Source organism: Elephas maximus, chromosome 6 (genome assembly GCF_024166365.1).
Source record: "Elephas maximus indicus isolate mEleMax1 chromosome 6, mEleMax1 primary haplotype, whole genome shotgun sequence".
NCBI classification, from domain to species: Eukaryota; Metazoa; Chordata; class Mammalia; order Proboscidea; family Elephantidae; genus Elephas; species Elephas maximus.
The window spans coordinates 55,794,329-55,811,811 of NC_064824.1; the positions used below are offsets into that span (position 1 = coordinate 55,794,329).

Here is a 17,483-nt window from a genome sequence, read left to right on the forward strand (position 1 = left end):
ATTATGATCCCAATTTTTCTCCTCCTTTCTCCTCTTTTATAGCATCTAGATGCAATCAAGGATCTCTGAATCCTAAAAAAAATGAAACTGCTGCTTTCCAATAAGACAATTCTTCTTTCCCTTCCTTGTTCTTCTTAAGAAATAAGATACTCATTGGAAAGTTGAAAATTTCAAAGTGCAGTCCATGTTTACCCAAGATAGAATTTCTAGTTTTTATTAACAGTTTTGCAGTGGTCATTGATTGTATGGGGGCCATGTCATCACTCTGTGGAAATGCAGGTATGAGTAGGGTTGACCCTGATGTCTGTTATATATTAACCATGTGTTTTATTTTCAGAAATTATTATTGAATGGTACACGAGATTGAGGGCATGATATTTTGTAACAGTGGGTTCCTTTTTATTGAAAGGACTTCTTTGTAGGCATTTATGAAATTATCTTTAGTGTAGTTATAAAACCAAAAGAAGTTTAATTCTCTTTAAAATGGATACTCTTTGTTATTTAAGCTACGAAATACTATTATGTTCTATTTATTAATCGATTAACATTCTAAATTATTTGTAGATCACAGCTAGTAAGAGGATACCATAAGTTTATTCCGCTATATTAATCTTTTTCTTGAGGGAGAAAGCTAAAAGTTCATAAAATGCGTATACAGTTTAAAAGAATGTTAAAAAGCAAACACATCTATGTAACTATGGTTTATGTCAGGCCAGCACCCCAAAAGTTTTCTGTGTACCCCTCTGAGATCATAGCCCCCTCCCCCTCTCCACAAGTAACCACTTTCTGACTTTGGTGATAATCATTTCATTCCTGCCTACGCATGCATTCCTAATAGTTTCATTTTACTTTTTAAAAAATTTTTACATGAATCAAATTCTCCTTTTATGCATTTGTGGCATGATTCATTTATTCAGCATTATGGTTGTGAGCTGTAGTTCATTCATTTTATTGCTATAGGTGAAATACATTGCATGAATATACAAAATACATACATATTCATTCTACTTTTAACGGTCATTTGGGCTGTTTGCAGTTTATGGTTTCTGTGAAGAGTGTTGCTGTGAACATACTTGGGTGTCTCTCCAGGTGCTTATATGCAAGAGTGTCTACATAATCAGGAATAGAATTACTGGACTATGTGCTGTGGGTGTCAGCAGCTCTACTGGATGATGCCAAAATGTATTCCAAAGTGGTTGTTCCATTCACATGCTCATCAACAGCCTATGGTAGTTACCATTGTTCCAAGTCTTTGCCAAAATTTGGTACTATTAAATGGTTTGTCATTCTGATAGTTGTGAATTGATATGGCATTTTAGTATTAATTTCCATTTTTCTAGTTACTAATGAGATTTAAGCACCTCATTATTGGCCATCTCAATTTCTTATTTCCTGAGAGGCTTATTAACACCTTTTGCCTATTTTTATATCAAGTTATCTTGCATTGATTTCTTGGATGTAAAAATAAATTCACAAGTCAGAACACTTAATGGCAACATGTAGTTTATTCTCTAGAATTACTGTGCTATTTGGCATATACCTCCATTTTCAACAAATTCTTGCTAAGAAATTATAAATTTTTGGATGAGCTGCCTAATTAGAAGTTTAGTATGTAACTACCTCTAAACCTCCTATACAGTTCTAGATTTTGGTAACACTTCTATTTCCAGGATATTTTTAAAATATGTATTTTATATGTTATAAATATATATAACATATATTTTATAATATATATCACCATAATGTATCTACTACTCCTTTTAGAATTCTAGAACAGATTCCATATGGTGCTGGAAGGTATTTAACTTTTCAAGCACATTTTTAATTTCCCAGTATTTCATTCTTCTTCTGTTATATCTGTACTCATTTTTACAAAACAAAACAAAAAAACCCTTATCTTTGCTATGTAATGATACTCTGCGTATTTTTTTCTATTTTTATTGTTAAAGTATTTTGTTCATTTAATGCTTATTGTTACCTTGATTATTGGTATCTTTATACTTTGAATCAGGTTAAAGTTTTCATTCTTATTTTTGTTCTTTATTATTTTTTCGTAATTTGTTCTTAGTCATCAGTATTATATCTGATCAGTTTTGAAGTTGTCATCAGTCATCCTGACATTTTTCCATTTGTTCAAAATGAAGTCATGAGATATATGTGATAGTCCAAAATACTAACTCAAAACAGGAAGGAAAAATATGTAGAGCCCAGTTTATTTCACTGAATAAGACAAAACAAAGTATACTTGGTGTATTTGACAAAAAATTATCAGTAAGAAGATAAAAACCAAAAAACCAAACCCGGTGCCTTTGAATTGATTCCGACTCATAGTGACCTTACAGGACAGAGTAGAACTGCCCTGTAGAGTTTCCAGGGAGCACCTAGTGGATTCAAACTTCTGACCTTTCGGTTAGCAGCCATAGCACTTAACCACTACTCCACCAGGGTTTCCAGTTAGGAAGGAGATAGACATGAGTAAATAGAGGAACATCTAGTATGGAGTTGATCTTCCCTCTCAGGAAGATTTAGCACAGAGATGGTTTTGTGGATTAGTATCACCTGTGATAGGAGCCCTGGTGACACAGTGGTCAAGTGTTCCGCTGCTAACAAAATGATCAGCAGTTCGAATCTACCAGCCGCTCCTTGGAAACCTTATGGGGCAGTCCTACTCTGTCCTATAGGGTCGCTATGAGTCAGAATCGACTCAATGGCAATGGGTATCATCTGTGATAAAAAGGATCATATATATATTGAGTCATATGTTGTGCAAAGAAAGCTTTTTAATAATCATGCTAGAATATATTTAGCCTGCAGCCTGGATCAGAAATATTGCTTGTTAGTACTTATCAGTAAATCGTTCAGTATATAGTACACACACAAAATTATACTAACAATTTCTCATAGAAGCATCTTTGTTTTCAATAAAGATTATAGTGAAAACACACAATTGTTCACAAGCAGCCATCCTCCAAAAAAGTGTTTTGGAAGGTTTATAAGAATGTAGTCCATGAGAAACTGGGTAACTGGAAACTCCTAAAAATCAAACACTTATGCTCATCAAAAGACTTCACCAAAACAGTAAAAAGAGAACCTACAGATGGGGAAAAAAAATTTTGGCTACAACATATCTGAAAAGAGTCTAATCTCTTAAATTTACAAGATACTACAACACCTCAACAATGAAAAGACAAATAATCCAATAAAAAAATGGACAGAGGATATGAACAGACACTTCACCAAAGAAGATATTCAGGTGGCTAATGGACACATGAGGAAATGCTCATGATCATTAGCCATTAGAGAAATGCAAATAAAAACTTCAATGAGATACCATCTTGCCCCATCAAAGCTGGCACTAATCCAAAAACCACAAAATAATAAATGTTAGATTGTGAAGAGATTTGGAACTCTTATGCACTGCTAGTGGGAATGTAAAATGGTACAACCACTTTGGAAAAGGCTTTGGTGCTTCCTTCAAAAGCTAGAAATGGAAACAAATATGATTCTTTAATCCCACTCCTAGGAATATACCCAAGAGAAATAAGAGCTGTCACATGAATAGAGGCATATGCACACCCATGTTCATTGCAGCACTATTCACAATAGCAAAAAGATGGAAACAACCTAAATGCCCATCAACAGACGAATGGAAAAACAAGTTATGGTACATTTACAATGAAATACTATGCAACGATAAAGAACAATGATGAATCCATGAAGCATCTCACAACATGGATAAATCTGGTGGGTATTATGCTGAGTGAAATTAGTCAAAATGGACAAATATTGTATGAGACCACTGTTATAAGAACTCAAGAAAAGGTTTAAACACACACAAAAAAAGCATTCTTTGATGGTTATGAGGGTGCGGAGGGCAGGGGAGGGAAAATCACTAACTAGATAATAGACAAAGATCAACTTCTATAAAGGGAAGGACAACACACAATACAGGGGAAGTCAGCGCAGTGGGACCAAAGCAAAAAGCTAAGAAATTTCCAGGATACATCCAGACACTTTGAGAGACAGGGTAGCTGGGGCCTGGGGACTATAGTTTCGGGGGACATCTAGGACAATTGGCATAACAAAGTTATTAAGAAAATGTTCTACATCCCACTTTGATGAGTGTCATCTGGGGTCTTAAAAGCTTGCAAGTGGCCAGATACATCAGTTGGTCCCATCCCACTTGAGGCAAAGAAGAATGAAGAAAACCAAAGACCCAAGGAAAATATTAGCCCACATGACTAAAGGACCACCGGAACCAGAGACTTCACCAGTCTGAGACCAGAAGAACTGCATGGTGCCTGTCTACCACCAGTGACCACCCTGATGAGGAACACAACAGAGAGTCCTAGATAGAGCAGGAGAAAAATGTAGAACAGAATTCAAATTCACATAAAAAGACCAGACTTAATGGTCTGATAGAGCCTGGAGGAACCCACAAAACTATGGCCCCCGGATGCACTGTTAACCCAGGACTGAAACCCATTATTCAGACAAAGATTAGGCAGGACTGTAAACCAAAAAATAATACACATGAGGAATGTGTTTCTAGTTCAATCAGATATACAAGACCAAGTGGGCAACTCCTGTCCAAAGCAGAATGAGAAGGGAGGAAGGGACAGGAACAGGTTGAATGGACACAGGGAACCTGAGGTGAAAAGGGGGAGTGTGCTGTCACATTGTGGGGATTGCAACTAATATCACAGAACAATATGTGTATAAATTTTTGAATAAGAAATTAACATGAGCTGTAAACTTTCATCTAAAGCACAATAAAAAAATAATAAAAGAATGCAGTCCAACTGTATAATAAAAAGAGAGTCCTGGGCAAGAGTAAATTTTGTTTAAAAAAAAAAAATTCGTAAGGCAGGAATAAAATGAAAACACAGACATATACCTATACCAACACTTGTGAGAGTTGGTTACAAATTCATCTTTGAGCTTTGTGTGACAAAAGCAAGGGGAGAAACAGGGTCGATATCTACCATTCACTCAGGAAAAATACAGCTTCCGGGCATTCAGGTACCTTTTTACAGAGATCTCATGATATAGTAGGCAACATTCTGAAAACTCTTGAGGAATATTCACATCAACTGAGAATGCAGAAGCTTTTTCTTTTTCTTTTTTTAATAGTGTCAAGCTCAGGATAGGGACTTTAAAGTTTCATGTTTCAGATACACACCCAACTCGCGTCCCCTGTATACCATCACCACTGTGTGATCATCGAGACTGTGATTAAAGACCTCTCATGATGGGAAATGTGCCGCCTCGAGAGGTGATCAATTCTTGAAATTTTAATATTTGACTGTTAGCATCAACAGGAAAGACTTTCCTGAGCTTGCCGTAGGCTCTGACCATTAATTTTGATGCAGAGTAATATAGCCATTAGCTAAACTTGATTCAGAGTATAAAGATAGTAATACAAAAAAAAAAAAAAACCAAAGCCCAGTGCAGTTGAGTTGATTCCGACTCATAGCGACCCTATAGGACAGAGTAGAACTGCCCCACAGAGCTTCCAAGGAGCGCCTGGTGGATTCGAATTGCCGACCCTTTGGTTAGCAGCAGTAGCACTTAACCACGAAGCCACCAAGGTTTCCAAAGATAGTAATAGTATAGGATAATAAAAGTTTGGCTGTATAACCATTAGCTTTCCCTTCAGTAGTTGGGATCTTACGCTAAAAAGTCTAACCGGGATTGTGCATGACGGTCTTTCAGAGGCTTCTAGATATATGCTTGTCTACACAGGCCTTCTCTTCTTCAGACCGAACTGCCTGTTCCTTTAACTGTTCCTCCTGTGTCTCCTGCTAAGCTCTGAGCTAATTAGGAGCAGAAGTGGTGTCATTCATTTCTTCCCTGTTCCTATGCCTGGAAATAATGACTGAATCCTCTCACCGTCCTACTCATTCTCTTTTAAATGGGATACACTGTTTCCATCCCTATGAATGTGCCACCCATAACTGGAAGTGGATATGTCCCAAGGAGTCTGAAGAACTGTACCCTTACTTGTTCCCCTTTTCCTATCATTTTAAATACTTGTATTGACAAAGCATTAAATTGCCTTAGCTTTTGTGCAGCCTTTTCTCACCTGTGGCTCACTGATTTCACTCATGAATCTAAAGTACGCAGATTGTTTCCCTAACATGTTGTTGAGCTAACATAAACACAGGACCCTACATTTATTCCTGTTGTTTTTGTCTCATTAGAGGCATCTCATTGCTGCAGCCTCGCAATATGTTTTCTTTTTTATTTATATTTTAATTTTATCATCTGGTAAATTCAGTACTCTTAGTCATTCAAGAATTTGAACATGCCCTGTATGTTATCTTTTATATCATAGCTAAAATTGTTGTTTAGGATTGGGTCAAGGTCAGAGCTCTCTGGCATTCCATTAGAAACCTCTATAGGTTGTTGTATTTCATTCAGCTATTTACAGATTGCTGGAGTCTGCAGTTACCCTTGTTCCAGCCCCATTTCTATGTTGATTATCATACTGTGAGGGATTTAAAACATCATACTTGCCTCACTGGATTCTATACACACTGCATTTCCATGGTTACGCTATCCAGGACAGACACTACAGCGGCTTAACATGGCTTTTCATTTGTGGGTCCCTTTTTGGTTTTCACAAATCATTTCTTGGATGAAATTCTTCTAAGAATCTTGCCCAAGATCCATGTCTAGCTCTCTAGTTTGTAGCAGGAAGAGTCTGCCTTCTCCTTTTCAAAAACAAGTCATGGCATTTTCCTGCTTCCAGTCTTCTGGCGCCTCTTACATTCTCTGTAATTCTCCATAAAACTCTCCAAAATGGTTGGTGACCTATTTGTAAGTTTTTTTCTGGTCTCCGGAATGTGATTGCCCAAGTCAGGCAAGTTGAGGTCACTGCGAGAAGTACAGTCGCTTTCTCCATTAGAGCTACTCATTGCTTTTTTCCTTGCTAATGGGAAGAAGTAATAATACCACTCTTTGGCCCTGGTCTTAGCTTGATTCCTTTCACCTCCTTTAGTGATCTATTGTTGTGAGAACTAATAGGCAAATGACAGAGAATCTTAATAGCTTTATAATTTGTCAGTCATAGGACATCCCTCCCTTGCCCCATGTTGGTCATGGTAATTTAGGACTATTCCAGAGAGGTAGGAAAGCCTCAGGGATGTGTGGGTACTGTGGTCATCATTCACTCAGTGAGTTTTAGTGATCACCTGTGAAATGCTTAGTCTTTGAGGAATCAGACTAAAACATCCCTTAGCATCATAATAATTTTCCTTGCAAATTTTTAAGCTCTTTGCAACCTCTTCCTATTGTCTTTAGTGTTTTTCCATCATTTGCATCTTGCTGTACTTTGCTTAAGGAGTCCTGGTTGACACAGAAGTTAAGCATTAGGCTGCTAACCAAAATGTCTGCGTATCGAACCCATCAACCTCTCCACGGGAGAAAGATGTAGCAGTCTCCTTTGTAAAGAATACAGCCTTGGAAACCCCATGGGAGGGGCAATTCTTCTCTGTCCTGTGGGGTCACTGTGCGTTGGAATTGACTCGAGGCAATACGTTATACTTTGCCTTGATCTAATTCGTATTTTACTGCCTCAGCTACGTGATGAACTACTAATACTTAGTGACCCTACTTTATGCCCTTATCCTAGTAATATGTGGATAAAGGGGTACTGAGAAAATGCTTGTCTGATTTCACTGTTCCTGGGCAGTCGGGGTCATCAGAATAAATATTGTGAAATTAAGTAATATACTCGTACAAGGATGCAGTTTAATTACAGTAATGTAATTCTATATCCTTCTTTAAACAGTAAGACTCCTCTTATTTATAAGAGAATATTTTCCCAGTGACATTTCTGTTTCTCCTTTTCTCAAATTCTTTTTGTTAACGGAATTTTTGCTTCTTGTTTTCTTCTTTTCACACATTGGTTGTTTCGTGATATTATACTCTTGACATTTAAAAATTTTGGTTCTTGGCGTTATTTGTTCCACTGTTGCATAGTAACATTTTTGTTCTTTGCAACCATCTGCTTACTTTAAGGTGTGTAGTTTTTCAATGGTGTAGAGTCCTTTCATGTCTTTACTTGCCTCAAATGCTAATCTAGGATATATATGTGTGGCATTTTTTTCCTTCATAGACCTCATGTCTTTTCTTTAATGAGCACTGGATAAATATAGAATTTTACCCGTTCAATGGTATTTTAAGTGTTTTACATCTCAGTAGCTGTACCAGTCATACTAAGAAATAAAGATTGTCATAAAATCATTCCATTGTGTTTTATGAAGAATTAGTAAGCACATATTTAATAAGTGAGGGAAGTAGGGCTCTGAGAGATGGCAACTTGTCCAAGAATACTTAAGTTTTAATACTAGATCCGCTTACTCCAAGCCTGAAGCTCCTCCTGCTGCACGTACTTGAGGTCTTCCTCCTCATTGCAAATGAGGGTCCACCTGGGCCTTGGTTATGCACTATGAAAATGGGAGATAGAGAATTCACCTGCTACAGAAGGCATGAGGGCATCTTATCCTCAGGGGATATGCAGAAACTCATCAAACCCATTGTCCATTTCTGCCTATTAAAAGCAAGAATAAAACAACTACTGGCAGAAACCTGGAACCTAGACCCATCTCCATTAACGTGGAGGTCAAGAGAGTGAGGAATAAGATGAGGTCTCAGGTGATAACGCCTTTTTTCTCTTTTACTAACAGATTATGATTTTGGAAATAAACAACAGGCTGATGTTGAAATTTGAGGGAATAGGAAAAAATGTTCCCAGATCAAACTACAGAATTGGGTACTATGGAAGTTAATTGATATGAAATTAAAATACACTAGAGTAATTTTTAGGAGACAACTAAGAACAATGTTTAGGATGGTATTTATGGCCTCAGATGTCCATTTATAAGTGTACAAAGTGTGGTCTCATGAGATCATAGCACATGGTGGGGATTTGCCTAATGTCTGGAATGAGATAGTGAAAAGAAGATAGACATTCATCCTTCATTCGTATATTCATTTATTCAGCAGACACTTACTGGGCACCTGTCATATATATCAGGCACTGGGCTAGTCTCATGGCGTGATAAACTGTCGAGACAATGGGAGAGACTGACATGTAAACAAGGCATTAAAACATTTACAGGTGGGAATGCAAAATGATACAACCATTTTGGAAAATGATATGGCACTTCCTCAGAAAGCTAGAAATAGAAATACCATATAATCCAGCAGTCCCACTCCTAGAAATACATCCTAGAGAAATTAGCCATCACACGAATAGTCATATGCACACCCATGTTTGTTGCAGCATTGTTCACAATGGCAAAAACATGGAAACAACCTAGATGCCCATCAACAGATGAATGGATAAACTGGTACATACACATGATGGAGTATTACGCAATGATAAAGAACAATGATGAATCTGTGAAGCATCTCAGAACATGGATGAAACTGGAGGACATTGTGCTGAGTGAAATAAGTCAATCACAAAAGGACAAATATTGTATGAGACCACTACTGTAAAAACTCACAAAAAGGTTTACATACAAAAAGAAACAATCTTTGATGGTTATGGGGGGGGGTGGGGATGGAAAAACACTTAATAGACAATAGATAAGTGGTAACTTAGGTGAAAGGTAAGACAGTACACAATACTAGGGAACCCAGCACAGCCTGTACAAGGCAAGGTCATGGTAGCTCCATAGACACATCCAAACTCCCTGAGGAACCGAATTGCTAGGCTGGGGGCTGTGGGGACCATGGTCTTGGGGAACATCTGGCTCAATTGGCCTAACAGTTTATAAAGAAAATGTTCTACATTGTACTTGTGTGAGTAGCATCTGGGGTCTTAAAAGCCTGTGAGTGGCCATCTAGGATACTGCACTGGTCTCACCCCGTCGGGAGCAAGGAAGAATGAAGAAAATTAAAGACACGAGGGAAAGATTAGTCCAAAGGAATAATGGGCCACATCTACCATGGCCTCTACCAGACTGAATCCAGTACAACTAGCTGATGCCTGGCTACCACTACTGACTGCTTTGACAGAGTTCACAATAGAGGGTCTCAGAGCTGGCAAAAAATGTAGAACAAAATTCTAACTCAAAAAGAAAGATCAGACTTGCTGGTCTGACAGAGACTGGAGGAACCCTGAGAATATGGCCCCCAGATACTGTTGCAGCTCAGTAATGAAGCCACCCCTGAGGTTCACCCTTCAGCTAAAGATTGAATAGGCCCCTGGAACAAAACAAGACTAAAGGGTCCCACGGGTGCTGGGACAGGGACTGGAAGGCAGGAGAGAACCAGAAAGCTGGTAATAGGGAACTCAGGGTTGAGAAGGGAGAGTGTTGACATGTTGTGGAGTTGTTAACAACCAGTGTCATACAACAATATGTGTACTAACTGATGAGAAACTGGTTCTGTAAACCTTCATCTAAAGTACAAAAAAAAAAAAATTTACAATATTTTGCGTGGGCATCTTTTGTCAATCCTTTTCGAGTTTGTATATAGTCCAGATCAGGTCAGTAAGTCTCCTGGTAAACACATGGCTCTAGGTATGTGTTACCTTAGGAAAGGCACTCTGTCTTCTGCCGGGAACCTATTCTGTCTTACAAAAAAGCTAGGTAAAAACCCACTGCCATCTAAGGGCTTGGAAAATAGATTGTTTTCACCACCATCTCCATAGCTATTGTCATATTTGGGTATTCAGATTCTTCTGAGAAAACCAAATTAGCTATACTACTTTACCAAGAATATCCTTGTTGCTAGTTATTAATGCATTGCATTTCTTTTAAATGTAGCAAAATTTTATTAGCTTATTTTCAAGTCTTCTTTGATATTTAATCCTTTTTTTTCCCTATTGTTTAAGCCTCACCTGTAGTTGGTAAAGCATTCTCTTTCTTCCACCAATCAATATTTCTAGTTTTTTTTTGTGCATATCCTTTGAAAACTGACCTTTGTAGCAACCTAGAGTATTTATTATCATTTAGTTTCTTGATAAGATAAACAGTTTTATTTACGTATCGGTCCTCTGTGTGAAAAAGTAGCAGTTTAACAAGCTTCTAACAACTTACTGTCTTCAGTGTATTTTTAATTAAGATCCCCTCTTCCCGAACCTTTTTCACGTCATTCTCTATTATGATGATGTTTAAATACTTCCTAAGTATTTATCATTATTAGTAGTAGTACCGTTAGTAGTATTTTTGGTATTTTTAGTAGTTAGTAGTAGCATCCGTGCTTTTGCCCTAAATGTTACCTTTCAGAAATCAAATAAACTGTAAGGAAATGTGATAAGTGTGTAGAAATGGAAATGTTAAGTCTACAGTAGTTCCTAGGAACCCTCAGCCCCTGTTACTGCACAGAGGCCTACGAGAAAGTGTTAACCCTTTGCCTGCTTGATTGCAGGAGGAATGCCAGCTCCTGAACAGGCCTCTTTGGTGGAGGAGGGGCAACCACAGACCCACCAGGAAGCTGCCTCCACTGGCCCAGGCATGGAACCCGAGACCACAGCCACCACTATTCTAGCTTCCGTGAAGGAGCAGGTACACCCTCTTATTCCAGTTAATTATTTCTTCAGTACCTTTAAAATTAATCTTTGGATGTGTTTTCAATTTGTCTAACGTCCTTGACGCCTTCACGTTTTCTAATTATAAGGTGTTTATATCCCTGAGTACATTGGGATGACTGGCATGTAGAGCCGCTCCAGGTGCATATCCGGAACATGCAGGATACTTGTGCGTCTGCAAGTAAGGACAATATTGATGGTGATCGGTGTCTCTGTCTCTCACACATTGCAGAGTGTGTGCATGCACGCAAAGCTTGTAAAGCGTATCTCAGAAAGCTGACTTTCATGTCAGGCTGCTGGCAGCTTGATGGCTGTAAGATCCTCAGATATTTTGAACATTTTAACATAGGTACTGTATATAGGGTTGTCTCTGTGATTTTCGGATAAAGGCTATATTTGTTGTGTTTGTCTCAGTCAAAGTTTATTCATTTTGTGAGCTAATGTTCTAAAACTTGTCAGACTGTGCCAGTTTGCTTCAATGTCTATGTTGATTTTTTTTAAGGTACTAATGCTGTTTATCCTTCAAACCGAAGTTCACTTCTAGATTAGATCTATCTGTTATGCTTAGAGAAATTGGAATCCTAGAACTTAATTTCTGAAGATTTAAAAGCTTAATAAGGTAAATGTAAATATAAAGCTGCAGGGATAGTTTTACTTTCTGTCCTTAAAAAAAAAAAGCCCTCAGTGAGGGTGATTCTGTAGGAAATAATCTAATATTTACTTTTTTTTTTCTTAAAGCTTATGATTAAACTAGTGGATCTTTTTTTTTCTTAGCGATTGTGTCTTTTCTGAGATGTACTTTTAAAAATCATTATCAGCAGTTCAAATGACTAATGATGACAAAGCGTGAAGAAATGTTTAAGTTAATACCCCATTATTTTACTATTTGCTGCAACTTAAGCTAGGCATGTGGAATGAAAGATTGCTTCAAAACTATGAGGTATGTCTGACATTAGAATGTGTTTTCAAGAAAGATGATTTCATAACTCATCCTAGTAGCAAGATGTCAAAATATTTTCACTGAAATTTCAAGTTTTTAAACAATTTACAAACTAAGAATTTGAGAAGACACAAGAAAATTGTAGTCAGTACTGTTTTTATTTTCCACCAAGCTGTAAAATATCTAAGCTATTGTCCCCTTAGGGAGGAAGAGAAAAGACTCTTTTTCTTAAAATATCTCAGAGTTGTCAAGATTTGACCCAAGGAGCTGTAAGATGAGAAGGCTCTGATTTATTGGGTGCTCTTAGCATTCATTTTGGTGAAAAATGAGGGTAAATTTATCAAAATGATCGAAGCAGATTTAAAGGCAGAATTGCATACAGTAAACAGAGCAATAGAAACTTTGTGTTTGTACCTTGAAACCAGATACCCTGCAAATTGAAGAAAATATGGAAACCTGTTATGAAGCTGACGCACTAGAATTCCTTGATCGTGTTTTGTATGAAAAGAGCAGTCTTTTTGGATGGCATGTATAATTATTAAAAAAAAAAAAACCAGAAAACAAGCCTCAGTGCTATGCAGTATTTGTAGCCATGGGGTGATGGTATCAGCTCTGCTGATTTCAAAGAACAGACCTTGTTTGGTGGCAGCCGTGTCTCAGGAACCATATTTTCAATTGGGTGCAGAGGGAAGGGACCCTTTCAGTGTGATTCAGTAGGTGGTCTGGGTTCCTGTCCTGGCTCCACTCTCCATGCCTCAGTTTCCTCATCTGTAAAACGCGTAAAACAGTGCCTGGCACCTCGTAAGTGTTCATAGTGAGGGGTAATACTATTGTTATCATCGTCACGTCTATATAAGAAGAAAAGGCTCTATTGAAGAGGATCTGGTAGTTACAAGTATATACAGGCATTCAGTGAACCTTCTTTTGGACATTGATACCAGAAGGCAAAACCTTTCTGAATATATAGCAGTGTTTGTGTTTGTGTTGTGACAGTATTTTATTTCTGCATAGCATTCAACCTTCGAAATTTTATCATACTGGTCTCACAAATTAGAATAGTTTCATGTATATGAGACATAGCACTTGTGACAATAAGTTTTATTAACATGTTGATTTAGGGCAACCCCAAACATAATGTCAAGGCATTTGGTTAAAGAAAGCAATGCAATGTTTTTTTAACACTGTCCTGAATTTTAAGAGATAAAGCTTGCGTTCCCCTTGACCAAAGAACATACAGCCCATGAAGTACTTCACATACTCCCTCTGGGCAATTCATGGTAAGTAGTGGAGAAGGAAATGGCAAGCAACCAGCAGCAATCTTGTAAACAAATCATTAGTCTATTAAATACTTGAAACTGGATTTAGGGTGGCATAAAAACAATAGAATCTTCCTCCATTGGACTGTTTCTTTCCTTAGCATCCTCCTGTGCTAGGAGCTGTTCCTTGTTCCTTGGCATGATGTTGGAATCACATTTTCTCTCTTTTATGAAATGATAACCTTTCACGTTTGATATAAGTCACATGGATGCATACCTTTTTGACTGGTAGAAAAAAGAGCCTGCTTCTCTTCAAGGCTACCTCCTTCATGAAGTCATGTTCACCTCAACTTGAAGTCAGATCTCTCTCGTCTGACCTCCTTTAGCATTTTATACCACTGCTATGACTCTGTTTTTGTTTTGTTTTTTTCCAAAATTTTATTTATTTTGTTGTTGGTGAGAATATACACAGCAAAACATATACCAGTTTGTTTCTACAGGTACCATTTAGTAACATTGATTACATTCTTCAAGTTGTACAACCTTTCTCACCCTCCTATTCTGAGTTGTTCCTCTCCAATTAACATAAACTTACTGCCCCCTAAGGATCCTATCTAATCTTTCAAGTTGTTGTTGTTGATTTGATTGCAAATAGATAGTTCTTAAAAGAGCATAATATTCAAGGCAGACCTTTTTTTTTACCAGTTAAGCTAAATTGTTGCTTGGTTTTAAGATAACTTCAGGGTGTATATTCCCCCTTTTGATCAGGAGTCTTCTGTGAAATCTTTGATCAAAATGTTCAGTAATGGTAGCTGGGCACCATCTAGCTCTTCTGGCCTCATGACAAAGGAGGCAGTTGTTCAGGGAGACAATTAGCCGCACATTCCAGTTTCTCCTCCTATTCTTGACTCTTTCCCTTCCTCTTTTTGTTCCAGGTGAATAGCCTTGGATGGCTGCTTGTATGCTTTTAAGACCCCAGGCGCTATGCAATGAACTAGGAGGTAGAACAAAAGCACTAAACACATTACTAGGCTAATTAACTGGGATGTCACATGAAACCATGACCCTAACGTCCAAACCAAGGAACAAAGTCCCATGAAGTGTTTGGTTGTACATACGCAGCCTCAGCACCCACTCTCTTTTTTGTCATTGTTTTAAGTATATCTGTCACACAACTTTTGCCAATTCAACTTCTAACAGGTTTACAACTTAGTGACAGCAACTACAATAATTGGCTGGCAACCCTACCCTTAATCAGTGTGATTCTTCTATCACTGTTAACCACCCCCTTCCCTTTCCTCCCACCCCCAGTAACCACAAATATATGTTGGTCTCTGTACATTTGCCTTTTCTTGTCTTTTTATCTAAGAGAGGCCATACAGTATTTATCCTTTTTTGATTGGCTTATTTAGCTCAGCAGAATATCTTCAGGCTCCATCCATACTATAGCATGTATGAAGACTTCATTTCTCTCACTGGCTGAGTAATATTCCGTTGTATGTATGTACCATCTTTTGTTTATCAATTCATCTGTTGATGAGCATGTAAGTCGTTTCCACCTTTTGGCTCTTGTGAATAGTACTGCAGCGAACGTTGGTATATACGTCTCTTTTTGAGTTTCTACTTTCAAGTCTTTTGATTATATACCTTGGAGTGTAATTGTTGGGTCATATGAGAGTTCTATTTTTAGTTTTTTGCGGAACCGCCATACTGTTTTCCACAACAGCTGTACCATTTTGTGTTCCCACCAGCAATGGATAAGGATTCCAGTTTCCCCATATCCTCGCCAACATTTGTTATTTTTATTTATTTTTCTTTTTTCATCTTTGCCATCCTAGTGGGAGTGACATTGTTTCTCATCGTGGTTTTGATTTGCATCTCTCTCATGGCTAATGAAGCTGAGCTTCTTTTCATGTGTTTGGTGGCCATTTGAATGTCCTCTTTGGTGAAATGTCAAGTTCTTTGCCCATTTTATGATTGGTTTATTTGTCTTTTTGTTGTTGTCGAACTTATGTTTTATATTCATTTTGATTATTAAGTTCTTGTTGGATACATGGTTTTCAAAGATTTTCTTCTAGTTGTAAGCTTGTCTTTTCACTTTTTTGTAAAGTTTTTTGTTGACCAAAAGTCTTCAGCTTTAATGAGGTCCCATTTATTTATTTTGTCTTTTGCTGTTTGTGCTTTTATTATATTAGATAATCCACTGTTGAAAGCTAGACCTGACAGCGTTGCCACTGCCTATTCTTGTAAGAATTTTATGGTTTTAGTTTGCACATTTAGGTCCTTAATCCATTTTGAATTTGTTTTTGTGTATGGTGTGAGACAAGGATCCTTTTTCATTTTTCTTCATGTGGAAATCCAATTTTCCCAGCACCATTTATTGAAGAGGCTCTTTCTCTATGGAATGGACTTAGCCCCCTTGTCAAAAATCAGTTGACCATAAATGTGTGGGTTTATTTCTGGACTTTCAACTCTATTCCATTGGTCCATATGTCTATTATACCAGTACCAGGCTGTTTTGATTACTGTAGCTGTATAGTATGTTTTAAAATCAGGAAGTGTGAGTCTTCTCTTTCGACATTGCTTTAGCTCTTGGGTGCTCATGCCATTCCATATAAAGTTGAGGACTGGTTTTTCTATTTCTATAAAAAAGGCTGTTGGAATTTTTATTGGGATTGCATTGAATCTATAGATCACTTTAGGTAGTATTGACATCTTAACAATATTAACTCTTCAGTCCATGAACATGGAATATCTTTCTGTTTATTTAAGGCTTCTTTGGAAACCCTGGTGGCTTAGTGGTTAAGTGCTGTGGCTGCTAACCAAAGGGTTAGCAGTTTGAATCTACCAGGCGCTCCTTGGAAACTCTGTGGGGGCAGTTCTACTCTGTCCCCCATAGGGTCACTATGAGTCAGAATCGACTCGACGGCACTGGATTTGGTTTGGTTTTGGTTTAATCTCTTCCTGTATTGTTTTCTAGTTTTCATTGTATAAATTCTTTGTGTTCCTGGTTAGATTTATTTCTAGGTATTTTATTCTCTTAGGTGCTATTGGAAATGGAATTTTTTCCCTAATTTTCCTCCCAGATTTCTCATTGCTAGTGTATAGAAACCCAACTGATTTTTGTTTGTAGACCTTGTACCCTGCAACTTTACTAAGTTCTTCTATTAGTTCTAGACATTTCTTGTGGACTCTTTGGGATTTGCTTTATGATCAAATCATTTGTGGATATAGGTAATTTTACTTATTCTTTTCCAATCTGGATACCTTTTATTTCTTTTTCTTGTGTTATTACTCAGGCTAGGGTGCTAATACAATATTGAATTGAAGTGGTAAAGGAAGGCACCCTTATCTTGTTCCCTATTTCAGGGGGAAAGCTCTCAGTCTTTCTCTGTTAAGTATAATGTTGGCCGTTGGCTTTTCATATGTGTCCTGAATCATACTGAGGAATTTTCCATCTCTTCCAATCTTCGTTTGGGTTTTCATCAAGAAAGGGTGCTGGATTTTATAAAATGCTTTTTCTGCCTCCATAGAGATTGTCAAATGGTTCTTTTCCTTTGTTCTATTGATGTGGTATATTACATTGATTGATTTTCTAATGTTGATCCATCCTTGCATTTCTGGAATAAATCCCACTTGGGCATGGTATATGACTTTTAATAGTATTTTGTTGAGGATTTTTGTGTCTATATACATAAGAGATACTGTCCTGTAGTTTTCTTTTCTTGTGGCATCTTTG

General features: G+C 37.5%; 1 protein-coding gene across 14 annotated transcripts in view; it reads left to right on the forward strand.

The window, feature by feature from the left end:
* Positions 1 to 17,483, forward strand: part of PKP4 (plakophilin 4) — a 312,885-nt gene that overhangs the window by 83,658 nt on the left and 211,744 nt on the right. For all 14 annotated transcript variants that reach the window (XM_049888796.1, XM_049888795.1, XM_049888800.1 and 11 more), the window contains one exon: positions 11,389 to 11,525. In XM_049888796.1, the coding sequence (XP_049744753.1) occupies positions 11,394 to 11,525 (132 nt within the window). In that variant the 5' untranslated portion in view covers positions 11,389 to 11,393. The remainder of the gene's footprint in view (positions 1 to 11,388; positions 11,526 to 17,483) is intronic.